The following is a 17256-nucleotide window of genomic DNA, read 5'->3' on the forward strand; positions in this document are numbered from 1 at the left end:
CGTGCCAGTGGTGGGATGTGGCTGCAAAAAATGGTCAGATTCATGGAAGTCTGGTGTCCAGCTGGCAGGCGTTAGTGGTCCCACAAATACAGCTGTGTGCCTTGAACACGTACTCCAGAGCTTCCAGAGAGCACCAGGGCTGTGGGGGCTAGAGACTGTGTCTCGTGCAGAAGCGTGGCTGAGAAGGGGCTCGACAGGCTCTTCGTCACTGTGCGGCGCCTTCGAAGGACTTGGACGTGCTTGAGACCCCTTCCCCTAATTGCTGTATAGGGCAGAGGTGGACATCCCAGGGATCATGGAGTCTAGGGAGCCAGTCTGCACAGGATGGTTTTAGAAGCCGTAGGATGTGGGGGTTCTGGCTGAAGGAGCCAGAATTCCAGCGCCAGCTCCACTCTTCACGAGCTGTACAACCTGGGCCCATTACTGACCTCTTTCCCACCTTAGTTCCCTGATTCTACAATGGAGGTAATTATCATGTTGAACTCACAGGGTCGAGATCATATTTAACACACAGCCCTTAGAAGTGTCTAGCACAGTGGTCCTCAGCATTTGGAAATGTCTGGAAACATTTTGTCACACCTGAGAAGAGGGATTTCCTACTGGTGTCTAGTAGGTAGAGGCCAGAGATGGCTGCTAAACATCCCATAATACACAAGACAGACCCCGCAACAATGAACTCTCTGGCCCTCAAAGTCAGTGGTGCAGAGATTGAGAGATCCTGGTTTTGCGTTTTGAGCGTGCAGTACATTTCAGTTGTTAATGGAACATGCAATACATCTTTATTCACATGTTATTACGTGTTTGTCAGATGTTTATAAAACATCTGCTACATTCTTGGCAGTTTAATAGAATCTGGAGATACAAAGAAGTTCCTGACCACAGAGGTCATTTAGGCAAGCTAGGAAAAGACAGAATGATATAACACAAAATTACATTGTACCATAAAGCATATTCTATAGTACACTTAACTCTGGTGGGCTCTTGGTATAAAAATGTCTCCAATCTCAGAGGTCATGGGCTAGTGGGCAAGACATGAAAACCTCGTATAATATAAAATTTTGTTACCTCTAAGTGCTGAAATTAAGGTATAAACAATGTTTCATGGGAACCAAAACATCAGTCATTTGGAAGTATAAGTCAAGACTTCATAGGAGAGGAACCATTTCAGCCAGATATTACCAGAGTGGCATGGTCCCAGCGAGCGGGATGTGGAGGGTTAGGATGTTATCTTAGTCTGTTTTGTGCTGCCATTACCACCAAGTAGGTAATTTATAAGGAGCAGAAGTTTATTTGGCTCACAGTTCTGGAGGCCACATCTGGTGAGAGTCTTCTTGCTGCATCATCTCATGGTGGATGGAAGAAGGCAAGGTGGAGAGGGAGAGCAGGAAGGGGCCTAATTTTCCTTTTATAAGGAACCCACTCCTGTAATAATGGCATTAAACCCATTCATGAGAACAGAGCCCTCATGGCCTACTCTTATGAGACCCCACCTCACAACATTAACATTTAGGATCAAGTTTCTAGCACATGAACTTTGAGGGACACATTCAAACCATAGCATTCTGCTTCAGTCCCTAAAATGTATGTCCTTGTCACATGTAGAATACATTTGCTTCTTACCTATAATCCCAAATTCTTATTTGTTTCAGCACCACATTAAAAGTCCAAAGTCCACAGTCTCATCTAAGTCAGCTGTGGGTAAAACTCAAGGCATGGTTCATCCTGAATGAAATTCCCCTCCAGTCATGAGCTGTGAAATCAAGCAAGTTGTCTACTTCCAAAGTACAGTGATGGGACAGGCATAGGACAGATATTCCATTCCAAAAGGGAGAGATAGGCAAGAAGAAAGGGGCAACTGGTCCAAACAACTCCAAAACCCAGCAGAGGGAACAATACTAAATCCCAACTTGACAATAATCTTCTTTGACTCCATGTCCTGCCTTCCAGACACACTCGGGTAGGGACCTGGGCCCCCAAGGCCTCCGGCAGCCCTGCTTTCCTGGCTTTGCTGGGCTCATTCCATGCAGCAGCTCTCACCAGTTGGAGTCTCGTGCCTGCGGCTCCCCCAGGTTGCTGTTGCACACTGGTAGCTCTGCAGTTCTGGGGTGTCAGAACGGCCTTACTCCCACGGCTCCACTAGGCTTCCTGGGGACTCTGAGCAGCTCTGACTCCACAGTTCTGCTGGGCATTGCCCTACAGGGGGGCTCCCTGGTGGTGGCTCTGCCCCTGCACCCAGTCTCTGCCTGGGTCCCGAGGCTGTCCGCAATATCCGTTGAAATCTAGTTGGAGGGAGCCAGGCCCATAGCCCCTGCATTCTGTACTCTGGTGGCATTAGGACCATGTGGGACGCCACCAAGACTCACCACTTGCACCTTCTAGAGTGGTAGGTCAAGCTGTACCTGGGCATATTTGAGCCATGGCTGGGGAGGCGGAGAAGCACTGTGCTTAAATGTGGGAGCAGAGACTTGAGGTGGCCCTGGACAGTGAGCCATAGGTCCTGAGGGCTCCCAAGACCTGGCTTTTGACGTAGTTCCTTCCCTCAGATTTTGGCACTCCCAGAGCTGTGATCACAGGTCATCTCTGCAGTGCCTTTGGGATCGTTCTCATTTTCTTGATGAATAGCCTCTGGCTTCATTCTTAGCGTACTAATCTCCTTATCAAACAGTGGCTCTGGCCAATACTAATCTCCTTATCAAGTGGTCCATACTAATATTCTTATTAAACTATCAAACGGTAACATGCCTGCACCCTTGCTTTCCTCTCCTGAAAGTTCTTTCTCTACTACAGGGCCAGTCTCAGAATCCTTCCAGTCTCTAAGTTCTGTTTTGCTTTTCATTATACATTTCTTTCTTTCTTTCTTTTTTTGAGATGGAGTCTCGCTCTGTTGCCCAGGCTGGAGTTCAGTGGCACAATCTCAGCTTACTGCAACTTCTGTCTCCTGGGTTCAAGCCATTCTCCTGCCTTAGCCTCCCTAATAGCTGGGATTTCAGGTGTGTGCCACCATGCCCAGCTAATTTTTTTGTATTTTTAGTAGAGATGGGGTTTCATCATGTCAGCCAGGCTGGTCTCGAACTCCTGACCTCAAATGATCCGCCCACCTCAGCCTCCCAAAGTGCTGGGATTACAGACATGAGCTACTGTGCCTAACCCTGCTTTTCTTTATAAGTTTCATCTTTAAATTATTTATTTCTTCTCAAGTTTTACAGTATACAGTTAAAATAAGTCATATAGCAACCAAAATGCTTTGCTGCTTAGATATTTCTTCCACCAGATAGCCTAGTTTATCACTCTTAAGTTCTGCCTGCTATACAGTTTGAGGACCTGGACATAATGTAGCCTCATTCTTTGCTGCTTTGTAACAAGGATGACTGTTATGCCAGTTTCCAGTACCTTAATCTTCAGATATATCTGAGACCTCATCAGAATGGCCTTTACCATCCATATTTCTACCACCATTCTGATCCACAACCACTTAGTCTAAGAAGTTTCAGACTTTCCCTACAGATCTTCTAATCCCTCTTTATTGCCTGCCTGCCTGCCTCCCTCCCTCCCTCCCTCCCTCCCCTGTCTCTCTTTTCTTCCTTTCCCTCGCCTCCCCTGCTTTCCCCTCCCCTCTCCACTTCTTGGCACCAATTTTCTGTCTTAGTCCATTTTGTGCTGCTGTAACAGAATACCACATATTGAGTATATTATAATGAATAGAATTTTATTTGGCTCGTGGTTCTGGAGGCTGGGAAGCCCAAGATCAAGGGGCTGCTCTGACAAGGGCCTTCTTGCTGTGTCATCCCATGGTGGAAAGTGGAATGGCAAGACAGATCAAGAGGGGACCTAACTGGCCTTTTATAAAGAATCCAGTTCCACAATAATGGCATTAACCCATCCATGAGAGCAGAGCCCCATGATCTAAACACCTTTTATTAGGCCCTGCTTATGCTGTTGCACTGGGGATCAAGTTGCAGCACTTGGACTTCAGCGGACACATTCAAACCATAGCAGGCACCTTAATAAAGGTGGAAAAGGGATGTGGCAGCTACAGTGGGAGGGAAAAGGTGGCTCCCTTAGTGTGCTTGGGAGGAGGGTAAGAGATGGCGTTTGCAGTTCTCGTGGCCGCAGACTGAAAGGGGCCTGGTTACCTGCTAAGGAACCTTGGCTTCATGTAAGGAATGCGGAGTGATTGAAGCAAGAGGGTGGTTTGATCCGTATCATTTCTTAGGAGGATACCATGTTGGCAGTTTCGAAGAAGCGGCGTGAGTGAGGAAACACTTGTGGTGAAGAGACCAGTTAGGAAGCCTGTAACTTGGGGTGGGATCTGGAACCAGGCTGTGGCTCCGGAAGAGGAGCTGGAGGGCTGCACTCTGAAGTATTTCTGAGGGTCTAGACGATGTGACCTTCACATTGGGGCTGAGTTTTGTAAAATCTGACATCCCCTGTTTCACCTATGATGCCAGGCCTGTGGTAAGGAGCTTGCAAGCATTTGCTAGAATATGAGCAAATGGGGGTAGAACTGATAATATTTAGTAACCATGGGGGGATGAAAGAGGGAGGTGTTGGGAGACTGGGTTGATAATATGGGGGTTGGGAGTGAGGAGAGAGTCCAGCTTTGAGCATCTTCTTCCATTTGAGGAATTTAAGATCATCCAGCTAGAAAATTAGAAATACTAGTATGGAGTGTGGAAGAGAAATTAGTGCTGAAAATAAAGAGCTCGAATCATCAGTGTATGAATAGTAGTTAAACCTCTGAAAATGAGTGAACTTGTCCCGTGAAAATGTGTGGCAGGGGAGAAGCGAGGTTCAAGGACAGTGCCCCTGAGAATGCCAGCATTTAAAGGGTGGACCCTCGGTGGCTCACGCCTGTAATCCCAGCACTTTGGCAGGCTGAGGTGGACGGATCGCTTGAGGTCAGGAATTTGAGACCAGCTTGGCCAACATGGTGAAACCCCGTCTCTACTAAACATACAAAAATTAGCCAGGCATGGTGGTGGGTGCCTGTATCCCAGCTACTAGGGAGGCACAAGAATCACTTGAACCTACAAGGCGGAGGTTCCAGTGGGTTCGTGCCACTTCACTCCAGCCTGGGTGACAGAAGGAGACTCCCACCCAGAAAAAAAAAAAGGTGGGCCCCGGTAGCAGAGCCTACTGTCCCGGAGGCAGGAGGAAAACCTGAAGGGAATCTTGACCTTGACCTAGAAGCCGAGGAGGAGGCATGGCCAACAGCATCAAAGGCCTCTGAGCAGCGCAGTGAAGACTGACAATAGACCTTTCTTAGGTTTGGCAATTAGAAGGTCACTGGCCTCAGCAAGAGCAATTTCAGAATAAAAACAAGGGTGGAGGGATTGGCGTAGGGGTCGGGGGATAGAGGAGGAAGTGAGGGTGTAGTACAGATGAAGAAGTTTGATCACTGAGGGAACGAGGGAGATGCAGGGGTAGCTTGAGGAGGAGATAGAGCAGAGAGAGGTTTGCTGTTTTTTTAAGGAAGAGGAGACTTGAGCATGTTTATAAGTCAGAATAGAGAAGGAGAGGTGGGAGACACAGGGCAAAGAGGAGTCATTGATTGGGAACTATTCTGGGAAGGTGAGGTGGATCTGGTGTCTAGGTGGAAGGACTTGCAGGGAAGAGGGGAGGTAGGAGAGTCTAGAGGTAGACAGCAGGCAGACAGGGGCTCCAGGTTTTCCCTACAGAACTGAGGACAGTGATGGCCGGGCACGGTGGCTCATGCCTGCAATCCCAGCACTTTGGGATGCCAAGGGGGTCGATCGCTTGAGGCTAGGAGTTTGAGACCAGCCTGGGCAACATGGAGAAACCCCATCTCTACTAAAAATACAAAAATTAGCCGGGCGTGGTGACACATGCCTGTAGTCCCAGCTACTCAGGAGGCTGAGGCATGAGAATCACTTGAACCTAGGAGGCGGAGGTTGCCATAAGCTGATTGTATCACTGCACTTTAGCCTGGGCGACAGAGCAAGACTCTGTCTGGGGGGGGAAAAAAAAAAAAAAAAAAAAAAAAAAGAAGAAGAAACTGAGGACAGTAAGAGTAAGTGGTCACTTATGATCACAGAACCAGCAAGTAAACTGCGAGCTTCTGCCCCTCTGGTCTTTCCAGACCCCTTCCCCAGAACATTAAGCCATATTGCTTTTATGGGTCCAGGGGCTCTGAGGGGCTGGGCATCATACTGTGCCCCCGGGGGCATATCTAGTTCTGCCTCACTTGGTTTGGTGGGTATGTGCTGAGTACTCACTGTGCGTTAGGCTGCGAATGCTGGGGCAGCAGGAGGCATGGTTTCTGCCTCCACTGGGCCTTATTTCTTCACCTTGTCCCCCAGTTCTGCCCTTGGGCAAGTTCTGTGGCAGAACTGACCAGCTCCCTTCAGCCAGGGACATCTTGGTTCCTGGCAGAGCACCAAGAAGAGCAGATTGTCTCCTATCCGGGGGCACCTTTGCCCAGCAGGTTGGGTGAGCTGGCCTCTTGGTGAGAGGCTGGTCCCCTTGGACATGAGTGGATTTGATGCCTGCTTTCCCACCCAGGTACTCTACTGTGGTTTTTCTCCTGCCCTTTATGCTCAGAGCTAGACCAGCAATGTGGGGTAGCTGCTGGGAGAAGGCGCAGCCAGCCCTGGAAGCCCTGGAATGCCTGGGGCCACTGAGCAATCCTCACCCTCAGCCCCACAAGGGGAGGGTGTGGGCTTGTGAAATTCCTGATTGGGTATAGCAGAGCAAGCCCTAAGACTCGCCCAGTTTGCTTAGCGCAACGCTGACACTGTTTTGGAATGAAGACAAGACAATGTAGAACTTTACTGGGGAAGAGGTCGAAGAAGGGCTAATTGTCTTGTTGTTCAAAACTGGTTAGCGCTGCTCACCTCTGACGCTGCTCACCTCTGACGCCAAAGGTTTTTCCCTGGAAGGCAGCCCTGGAGGATACGTGTGTATTTGTCTTTCACAAAAGGTGAAATGAGCTCTTTGTAGTGTTTCCCACCCGGGCTGCATTTTAGAATCACAGAGGAGGTGCGGCGCTAGTTTGTTTTACTATTCACTATTCATGCCTGGACCCCACCCCTAACCAACTAAATAAACATCTTGGAGAGTGGGGCCTAGACTTTATATGTTGAAGCTCCTCAGGTCATTGCATTGTGCAGCCAATGCTGTGACCTATGAATAGAAAGGAAGATGAAACGCACCCTGGTCATGCAAGGAAGATGGAGAGAGGGAGCAGGGAGGGTGAGAGAGGCTGCAGTTCGTAAGGTCCTGAAGTGTTAGAGCTGGAGGGATCCTGGTTCGGAGCACTGCAACTCAAAAGAGTAGTTCTCGCCACGCAGCAGGCCCCATTAGGGAGCTGGTTAGAATGCAAATCCCCGCCTGCCCTGCACCCCCATCTGGCACCCTCTGAGTTATCACAGTGTGCACATCAAGGTTTGAGAAGTGTGCTTTCAGATCACCCACAGATCATCCAGACCAGTGGTTCTCAACCTTGGCTACACTTTAGAATCACCCAGCGGGCTTCAGCGAATTCCAGTGCTGGGCTAGATGAATTAACCCAGAATTTCTAGGTGTTGGAACCCAGATACTCATTTAAAAAATTTTTTTGTTAAAGTACTTCAGGTGAGTCTCTTCTTCAGCCATAATCAAGAACATCAGGCTTGACCACTGCTTCTCAAACTCGGACGGATATATGAATCGCCAGGGTATCGTGTTTAAATGCAGATTCTGATTTTATAGGTCTGGAAGGGGGCCAAAGAATCCACTTGTCTGGGCTCTGGGATGCCCATGGGACTGATCTGGCCTTTTTTGAGCAGTGGGAATAGGCTGACTTCTCAGTTTGACAGCGAGGAAACTGCAGGTCAGAGAGGGAGGTGTGATCGTCCACGGTAACCAATCTGATACGCATTCAGTACTTTCTGATGTACTCTACTGTGTGCCAAGCAGCGTGCTACATGTGGGACTAGAGCTGCGAACAGGACAGACCCAATTCCAACCCTCACAGAGCTTATATCCCAATTGGGGAGACAGAAAGCAAACAAGTAACTAAGCTGATGACAGATGGGAAAAGCTATGAAGGCGAGGAGGGCCATGTGTAGGAAATGACTCAGAGATTGCTGTGGGGTGAGGGGTAGGTAAGGCACGCCCCTTTCAGAAGAGCTGTCGGGGGAGTTCCTAGGACAACACCTTTAACTGGGGACTCCTGCTGATTACAAACTGATCACTTTTCTTTCCTGGACAGGACTAGGTTTCATCCCTTCTGAGGTTTGGGGATGGTGCTTCTGACTCTCCTGAGGGAGTCTGACCCTGGTCCCTGCCTGGCTGTCTCCTCTGACTCAAGACTCTGATCCTTCAGTGTTTGTGGGTTCAGAGCAGAGCCTGGCAATGAGCCCGCTGGGGAGCAGGACACTGATTCCACCATAGGACAGGGCTCAGGATCATTGGTTAATGGTTTGTAAAATGGGCCAGGCGTCATCCAGATGCTGTCCCCAGCCCCTATGAAAACATGGAAGGTTTCCACTGGTGCACAAACGCTAGTGCTTGCCTCCCTTTCCTGATCGACCGTCGGACTCACATGGGCTGTTTGTGAAAATGCCCGTCCCAGGCCATACTCAGGCTGACCCAGGTGGTCTGGTCTCCAGGGGAGGGCCCTGAAATGTATTTGTAGGAAGTGGTCCAAGGGACTCTTCCGATCCAGATCATCAGGAAGCATGGCGTGGATGGAAGAAACTGGCACTTGGCATCTGGTGCCTCTGTGTGGCTGTGGAAGCCACAGAAATGTCTTCCGCAGTGACTCTGCAGCGTGGCCCTGGCTGAGCTGGTGCTTGTGAGGAAGCCTCTGCTTGTGTGCAGGGGTGAACAGCAGCTCACCCCTTCCCGTGCACAGTCCTCACCTTACTGCCTTCCCCCTTACTGAAAGTGTCTCTTGACTCCTCTTTGGCCAGCCAGACCCTCCCAGCTCCCTGTGTTCCCCATTCAAACACCTTCCCTCCCTGAGCTTACCCCATGGCTGGGTGGGGAGGCGTGAGCACTGTTTGCATTTGGTCAGGGTCTAGAAGGGATCAAGGAGGCCTCATGAGGACCATGTCATAGCCCCATCCTCACTCCCGACCCCTGGCCTGAGCAGACCTGTTTGGCAGGATTGATGATGGAGAGGCAGGCAGTGACCAGACCAAGGGACGCCTTGGATGGTGGAGAATAGGTGACCCTCTGTTGGGTAAAATAGGACTCAAGCCCTCACACAGTGAGTTGGCTTAACTTTCGTGTCAAAAGTGGGCGGGGGTAGCTGTCTGCCTTCTGGAGCTGGCCCTTCCTGGGTCAAAATGCAGAAGGGGACGGTGAGAAGAACCACACCAGAGAGGCTGGAGTAGGCCAGCCTGGCTTGGGACCGAGTCTGTGAGGGCTGGACCCTCGGTTTTCCCTTCCGTGGCAGGGCTCACCTGGATCCCTGACGCCGCCCTTGGAGGAGTTAGGAGGATCCTGGATGAGAAAGCTCACCCTCAGGATGATTGCCCCAGGGAGCAGCTTCCTGCTTTCTGGAGGAAGGGAGGGACAGACAGTGGGTGTGTCCTGCTCCGGTGTCTAGGCAGGAGAGTTTGTGAAGCCGACCAGACACCTGTGACTCCTATTTCCTAGGTGGCCCGAGGCAGCCGGGATGACAGCTCTCCCCAGGAATCCTGCTGCCTGCTGAGAAACATGGTCAGCAAGTCCCGTGAGTGTCGTCCGAGGGCTCCCCCACCCTGGAGGACAGGCCTCCAGAAGCCGTCTTCAGCAGGATCCTGGGACCTCCGGGGGCTGTGGAGGGACAGACAGGGAGCCAGGGGCCCTTCTCTTCATCTTGAAGGACAGTGGGTACAATCAGGATCAAGCCCTCAGCCAGGGCCAGGAGAAGGCCAAAGACTGCTTCTGTTGAGTTAGGGGTCGGAGGGACTCAGAAGGGGGCAGGTGGGAAGGTGGACGGGGGCTGTACCTGCCTGTTTCTGCCTCTAGCTCCTCTGTGCATGTGTCCTGCAGGCTGGAAGCTCCTGGCCATGTTGGCTCTGGTGCTGGTCGTCATGGTGTGGTATTCCATCTCCCGGGAAGACAGGTACATCGAGCTGTGAGTTCACCTTCCATGTTCTTCCAGTGGTTCTTGTCAGGGACAGGGCTTAGGGATGGAGCATCATGGAGCAGGGGACCTAGTAGGGCAGGAAGGGTCCAAGAGCCAGCATATGACCTCATCCCTTCAGCTGCTGGTATGGAGTGTTTCCATGAGGGTGGATGGGGGTAGGGCCTGGGATGTCTCACTGGGCCCTCACCCAGGGAGTGCAGAGGCAGGAAGACCTGGATCCTCAAGGACTTGGGTTCCAAGTGGAACTTAACTTGAGATGATTCCTCCCTGGCACCTTGGGACCTTCCTGCCATGGGAGAAGGCTTAGGCTGCCTGGAACATGGGCCCCTGGGTCTGACTGGGGCTCCTGTCTCCTGTCCTTTTTTCTCTCCAGTTTTTATTTTCCCATCCCGGAGAAGAAGGAGCCGTGCCTCCAGGGTGAGGCAGAGAGCAAGGCCTCTAAACTCTTTGGCAAGTAAGTACTCAAGGATGAGGAGGGTAGAGCAGGGCATGGAGCGAGCTGGGATTGAGGGGTTCACAGTGTGGGGAGTAGATGGAAAGAGCAGCTGTGTTGGTGGACATGGGTTAGGTGAAGCCAGGGAGCGAAGCAAAGGCCTTATGATATTAGTCACGGGCCTGACCCTGCTTCTGGCATCAAGATTAGTTCTGTTCTCATCCCCACCCGGCTGTCACCTCTGTGCAGCTACTCCCGGGATCAGCCCATCTTCCTGCGGCTTGAGGATTATTTCTGGGTCAAGACGCCATCTGCTTACGAGCTGCCCTATGGGACCAAGGGGAGTGGTAAGTTCCTACCCGGCTCTGTGGGAACCACGGGCTCACCCTGACCACGTTGCTTCCTATTCTCTGCCGTCCACGGCCCCAGTGCCCAAGTTCTGAGCCTGGCTCGGGTACCAGGGTCGGGGGAAGAAGAAGGCAGCCTGTGCTCTGAGGAGCAGTTGGAGGGAGGGCAGGCAGCCTTCAGAATGCTAGCTATGGCATCAGTCCCTCCGCCTGGTTCTTTTTGTAGAGGATCTGCTCCTCCGGGTGCTAGCCATCACCAGCTCCTCCATCCCCAAGAACATCCAGAGGTAAGGCGGCACTCCGACTGCAGTCTGGGCACCTTCTCCTATTTCCTGCCCCCTGCCCACCTCCCCCAGCATGAAACAGTCATGGCCTGGCACCATCCCAGCCAATTCCCATGGTAGCCTAGCCTGGGCATCTGGGTGCAGAGTGGGCAGAGGCTGCTCGAGGGTATTGCAACAGTGGGGCAGGGGTTTCTCATTGATACACCCCCCCGCCTTCCCTCCACTCCTCTGCCCTCTTCTGTGCTCTGCGCAGTCTCCTCCTCTTTTAAAGCCTAGGGCTGTAAAGTCAGCATGACCCTAAGCAGGACCACGGGGTGATGCCTGCTTCACGGGGACCAGGGGCTGAGAGGGCCTAGGAAGTGGTCCTGAGACGGGCCCAGGCAGATCCAGGGCAGCGAGCGTGGGGTAGAGTGTGGGGTGACATAGAAAGACCACTCCTCTTTCTATGGCAGCCTCAGGTGCCGCCGCTGTGTGGTCGTGGGGAACGGGCACCGGCTGCGGAACAGCTCGCTGGGAGATGCCATCAACAAGTACGATGTGGTCATCAGGTGTGTGTGACTGTCTCTTCCTACTGTTGTTTGGGAACTGGATGTCTGAGCCAGGGACCGTAGACAGGCCCAGGAGGCCTCTAGTGATGGGAATCCTCCTCCCATCCCCCAGATTGAACAATGCCCCAGTGGCTGGCTATGAGGGTGACGTGGGCTCCAAGACCACCATGCGTCTCTTCTACCCTGAATCTGCCCACTTCGACCCCAAAGTAGAAAACAACCCAGACACACTCCTCGTCCTGGTAGCTTTCAAGGCAATGGACTTCCACTGGATTGAGACCATCCTGAGTGATAAGAAGCGGGTAAGTTGGGGGACAGACTAGGGGCTGAGGCCTGGTGGTGGGGACGCTGCCCGAGTCAGGACCTCACGCTCCTTGATGTCTGCCTGGCAGTCCTAAAGAGCCTGTGTGGGGACAGCATGAACTGGGCTCCTGGCAGTCAGCGCCTTAGGCTGCCCTCCAAGGGTGGTGCTCCGATAAGCTGCCCCAGCAACTGGGTATAAAAGCCTGCAGGTTTCAGGTGGCAGCAGCCACAGGCACCCACGCTCCAGGCGTGTCTGCGACAGGAAAGCTTTCCCAGTAGGTGTTTGCCTGTGAGGAACTCAGGAGCTAAGGAACCCTCCAGCAGCCATCTCCAGGCTGAGGGCAGGTTAGAGCAATGAGGCCTGTGTCCTAACAGATGGTCCCCAGAAAGAGTTCACTGCATCACTTTGCCATCCGGTCACAGGCTGAACTGTCCCATCTGGCATTTTTGTCAAGTGTTTAGACAGCCTAAAACTTTCGTCCCTTCTACCTGTGTGGATGTTCTTGGAAGTGGTCCATGGTTTAGACCCTCCGCTCTATACACCTGGTCGTCTGGCCTCCCGAGGGGGGTGCCTTTCCTCCTCTCTTTCCCTGGTCCTCTCCTGGTCTCCCATCTCTGGCACAGACTTCACCTCCCTTTCCTCTCACCTTGTGCTCCTGAAGGCCTCTGCCATCACTTGGACCCCCTCGCCTGGCTGAGGACCACTGGGTTGGATTTGAGAAACAGGGCTTCACCTGCTTCTGTCTCTCTCTTCTGACCCCATCCTCCTAGGTGCGAAAGGGTTTCTGGAAACAGCCTCCCCTCATCTGGGATGTCAACCCTAAACAGATTCGGATTCTCAACCCCTTCTTCATGGAGATTGCGGCTGACAAACTGCTGAGCCTGCCAATGCAACAGCCACGGAAGATTAAGCAGGTGATGGTGGGAAGTCAGGCCTGAGGGCTAGGATCCTGGGTGGGAAGTAGGAGGGATCTTCCTATGGGCTTAGGAAGCCGTAGAAGGATCCCATAACAGAGGCAGCGGTTTGCATTTTCCCTCCAGGAACACACCTGTCATTAAAGTTGCTGCTGCAAAGGGAAGTGCACACTTTAGAGAACCAAGGGGCATTTACTAAGTGGGGAGGGATGGGGACGGCCTGGATCAGGTTTAGGGGCTGGTGTGAGAGGATGGTTTTGGCAGGCGCTGGTCAGAATTTGTCAACTGGGGAGCTGCTGGAACAGTCAGTGGTCTGATCTGTGGAACAACTTGAGCCATGCAGAGTTACTGTTAGATACTTCATCTGTGATCTTATCTTGAAACACTGGTCTGAACGAGTTATAAGAGTTGGAGCTAAACAGTTTGTCTTGCGTGTCATGATTTGGTATGGTGTGTCAATTCAGGGAGTCAATGTAGTTTTGCAAGTTATGGGTTTTTGTTTTGTTTTAAAGATAGGGTCTCACTCTGTCACCCAGGATGGGGTGCAGTGGTGCAATCATAGCCCACTGTAACCTCAAACTTCCAGGCTCAGGTGATCCTTCTACCTCAGCCTCCTGAGTAGCTGTGAGACTACAGGTATGCACCATCACGCCTGGCTAATTTTTAAATTTTTTTGTAGAGATGGGGGTCTCACTGTGTTGCCCAGGCTGGTCCTGAACTCCTGGCCTCAAGTGATCCTCGTGTCTCAGCCTCCCAAAATGCTGGGATTACAGGTGTAAGGCACTGTGTCTGACCACAAGTTATGTGTTATGTGTTTCTTCTTTTTAACCTGATGTCCTTGAGCCATAGCAAGTTATGGTTTTGAGTGCAGTGCCCTGGTAGTCTTCACCTGGTGGGCTTTAACCCACTTTGTAGCTTCCCAAGTACTTCCACCCATATCTTGGAGCCCCTCGGGGAGGCCGTGTGGGATGGTGAGAGAGAGGCACCAGCAGACACAGGTATGGCGCTTGGCTGTGCTGTGTACTGTCTGGGGCTTGGCAGGTCAACTGCTCAGATCCTTGTTTTTCTTGCCTGTATGGTGGGATAATATCCATAATGACCTTTTAAGGCCGTTGTAGGATTTCGAAAAATAATAATGATGTAAAATACCTATTCTGGAGACCGGTACACAGGGCCTGCTCTTTAAATATTTGCCAGATTTTGAAGAAATGATTTTATTGTTTACTGAACATTTCCTGTTATTCCATGTTCTGTGTTGAATGGCTGCTTTTGTGACTGCTCAATGCCAGGCCCCGAGTCTTCTTGCTTGGCGAGGAAATTGTGCTCTTTGCTCTAAGGGACCTCAGTCTAGCAGAGTAAGAATGCAGGTTACACTGTGGGGTGATAAAATTCCACAATGGAGAGTTGTTCCCAATGCCGTGGAATCTCAGAGGAGGGGCAGACATGTGCTGAGAGATGTCTGGGAGGCTCCCCAGAGGAGGTGGTGCTGGAGCCGGGCCTGGAAGGATCAGGCAGAGAGCTGGGGAAAGGCATTCCATTTGGCCAGAGCAGGCGGCTCCTCCAGCACTGAACTATTTCCAGTACAAGTGGCGTTGAAGGGCAACAAGGAGTTTCATGCCATTCATAGGATTACAGATGGAGAGGAGGCTGGAGAGGTAGATGAGAGAGGGCGAGGACCTGAACCCAGTTCCTGGTGGTGGGAAGGGAAAAGGAGGAGATGGGCTCAACATTGTATTGGTTGTTTTTTTTTGAGATGGAGTCTCGCTTTGTCTCCCAGGCTGGAGTGCAGTGGGGTGATCTTGGCTCACTGCAACCTCTGCCTCCCAGGTTCAAGCGATTCTCCTGCCTCAGCCTCCCAAGTAGCTGGGATTACAGGCATGTACCACCACACCTGGCTAATTTTTGTATTTTTACAAAAATACAAAACACAGGAGTGTTGGTCTCAAACTCCTGACCTTAGGTGATCTACCCGCCTCGGCCTCCCAAAGTGCTGGGATTACAGGTGTGAGCCACTGCGCCTGGCCTGTATTAGCTTTCTGTTGCTCCCTAACTAATACCACAAGTTTAGCAGGCTACAACAATACCTATGTACTGGCTCATGGTCCTGTAGATCAGAACAGCAGGGTGTGGCTGGTTCTCTGTTTAGGGTGTCACAAGGCTGGGCTCGGTGTGTCAACCAGACAGTTCTCATCTGGAACCTTGGGGGAAAATTTTGCTTCCAGGCTCATTCTTGTGGTTGAAATAATTCGGTTCCTGCGATTGTAGAACCGAGGTCCCCATTTCCTTGCTGGCTGTCAGCTGGAGGCTGGGGGCCACGCTCAGCTCTTGGAGGTGGCCCACATAGTTCTTGCCATACAGCCTCCATCTTCAAGCCAGTGACGGCACAATAGATCCTTTCTGTGCTTCAAATCTCTGACCTCCGTTTCTGATCTTGACACCCGGATTTAAAGGTTCAGGTAATTAGGTCAGGCTCAGCAGGACAAGCCTCTCCTTTTGTGTTCAACTGTGCCATATAAAGTAACGTCACGTAATCGCATCATATTCACGGGCTCCCCACACGCGCAAGGGAGGAGATTACGTGAGGGTTAGGGTCACTGGGGTTCTCTTAAGATTCTGCCTTACATATTTTACAGGTGGAATTGAGAGATTTCTGACCAATTCTGGGTTTCTAGCTTGGACAGCCAGTGGCGGGGGGGGGGGGGGCGGCGGTAACATATTTAACTAGTAGAGAGAGCGCAAGGAAGAGGAGAAATTTGGTGAGTGTAAGGAGACTGTGTCCAGGCAGAGCTGGCTAGAAGGCCATAGAAGTGTGGCTCAGCCCAACTGGATGAGATAACACACTGGTGGTGAAAGCAACAAGGGTGGAAAAAGAAGGCCCAGCCAGGGAGTGGAAGATGAGAAGACAGGAGAGCTCAGAGAGGGAGAAAGCTGGCACGTCGACAGGCCTGATGAGGTCCAAGAATGGCTCTCAAATGGGTATGGACAGCTGAAATTGTGTGCAAAGCAGGTCGCTGAAGCTGAGGAAGGCAAGGCTGGAGAAGTGAGAATATCAGGCTGCCCATCACTGCGGATGAATTAGGCATGAGCAAGTGAGGTCCTCAGAGCAGCCAGTAAGGTGAATGGAAAAGGTACTGCTGTCGTGCTTTAAAGAAGGAGAGGCCAGGCACCGTGGCTCATGCCTGTAATCCCAGCGCTTTGGGAGGCAGAGGTGGGTGGATCGCTTGAGCCCAGGAGTTCGAGATCAGCCTGGGCAATGTGGTGAAACCCCATCTCTATAAAAAAATAGAGTGCCACCCCCATAAAGGGTCGCACAGTTAGTGCATGTCAGAGCACCCAGGTCTTCTGAATGAGGTCAGGTTCTCCAAGGAGGAGGGCAGAACACTTCCTTTCCTTTGAATGAGTTGCTTAACGCTTTTGTAAGCCTTGGTTTTCTCATCTGTAAAATGGGGCTAATAATAATAGCTACCTCCAGGTGTTTTTGTGAGACTAGATGAGGTAATGTTTTATAGTAGGTAGGTGAAATACTTAAACATAGTGTGTGGCACATAGTGTTTAAAAAGTAACTGATATGATGATGATTGTCATTCTGATTGTTAGTCTCATCTCTAGAGGCCCCAGGCCTCCACCAGATGTATGGAGCTGTACCATCCAGAATGGTAGCCACTAGGCACATGTGGCTATTTATTTATTTATATTTGTTTATTTTTAGAGATGGGGGGGTCTCACTGTGTTGTCCAGGCTGGAGTGCAGCGGCTCTTCACAGGTGCATTCTTAGTGCACGACAGCCCAGGAGTCCTGGGCTCAAGCAGTCCTCCGACCTCAGCCTCCTGAGTTGCTGGAACTATAGGCATATGCACTACTGCACCCAGCATATGTGGCGATTTAAATTTACAATTTAATTAATTAAAATGTAATAAAATAAATTCAGTTCCTCAGCTGCACTGGCCCCATTTGCGTGCTCGTTAGCTCGTGGCTTGTCTTGTTGGACAGCGCAGATGGAGAACGTTTCTGTGACTGCAGAAAGTTCCACTGCAGAGCGCTGGCAGAGATGATGGTGGGAGGAGCAGGGCTCCCACTAACACCCTCCTGCCTCTGTTCCTCAGAAGCCCACCACAGGCCTGTTGGCCATCACACTGGCCCTCCACCTCTGTGACTTGGTGCACATTGCCGGCTTTGGCTACCCAGATGCCTACAACAAGAAGCAGACCATTCACTACTATGAGCAGATCACACTCAAGTCCATGGCGGTAAGTGCCTGGCTGGTGAGCACGGTGGGGCAGGGGGTGGACGGGCAGACAGTCAGAGGGGCACTGGGTGAGTGGGAGCAGTGCTGAGACCCAGAGGT

At 51.4% G+C, this 17256-nt stretch overlaps 1 protein-coding gene across 9 annotated transcripts in view; it reads left to right on the forward strand.

Moving 5' to 3' along the window:
- The window catches only part of ST3GAL4 (ST3 beta-galactoside alpha-2,3-sialyltransferase 4), a 63649-nt gene that overhangs the window by 45501 nt on the left and 892 nt on the right, over positions 1–17256 (forward strand). For 3 of the 9 annotated variants that reach the window (XM_054523639.2, XM_054523638.2, XM_054523641.2), the window contains exons 2-10: positions 9607–9682; positions 9961–10069; positions 10455–10535; positions 10764–10861; positions 11088–11148; positions 11598–11693; positions 11806–11995; positions 12768–12911; positions 17015–17158. In XM_054523639.2, coding sequence (XP_054379614.1) covers positions 9667–9682; positions 9961–10069; positions 10455–10535; positions 10764–10861; positions 11088–11148; positions 11598–11693; positions 11806–11995; positions 12768–12911; positions 17015–17158 — 939 coding nt within the window. In that variant the 5' untranslated portion in view covers positions 9607–9666. 9 annotated transcript variants of the gene reach the window in all.

The sequence above is a fragment of the Pongo abelii genome, chromosome 9 (assembly GCF_028885655.2).
Source record: "Pongo abelii isolate AG06213 chromosome 9, NHGRI_mPonAbe1-v2.0_pri, whole genome shotgun sequence".
In the NCBI taxonomy this organism is placed as follows: Eukaryota; Metazoa; Chordata; class Mammalia; order Primates; family Hominidae; genus Pongo; species Pongo abelii.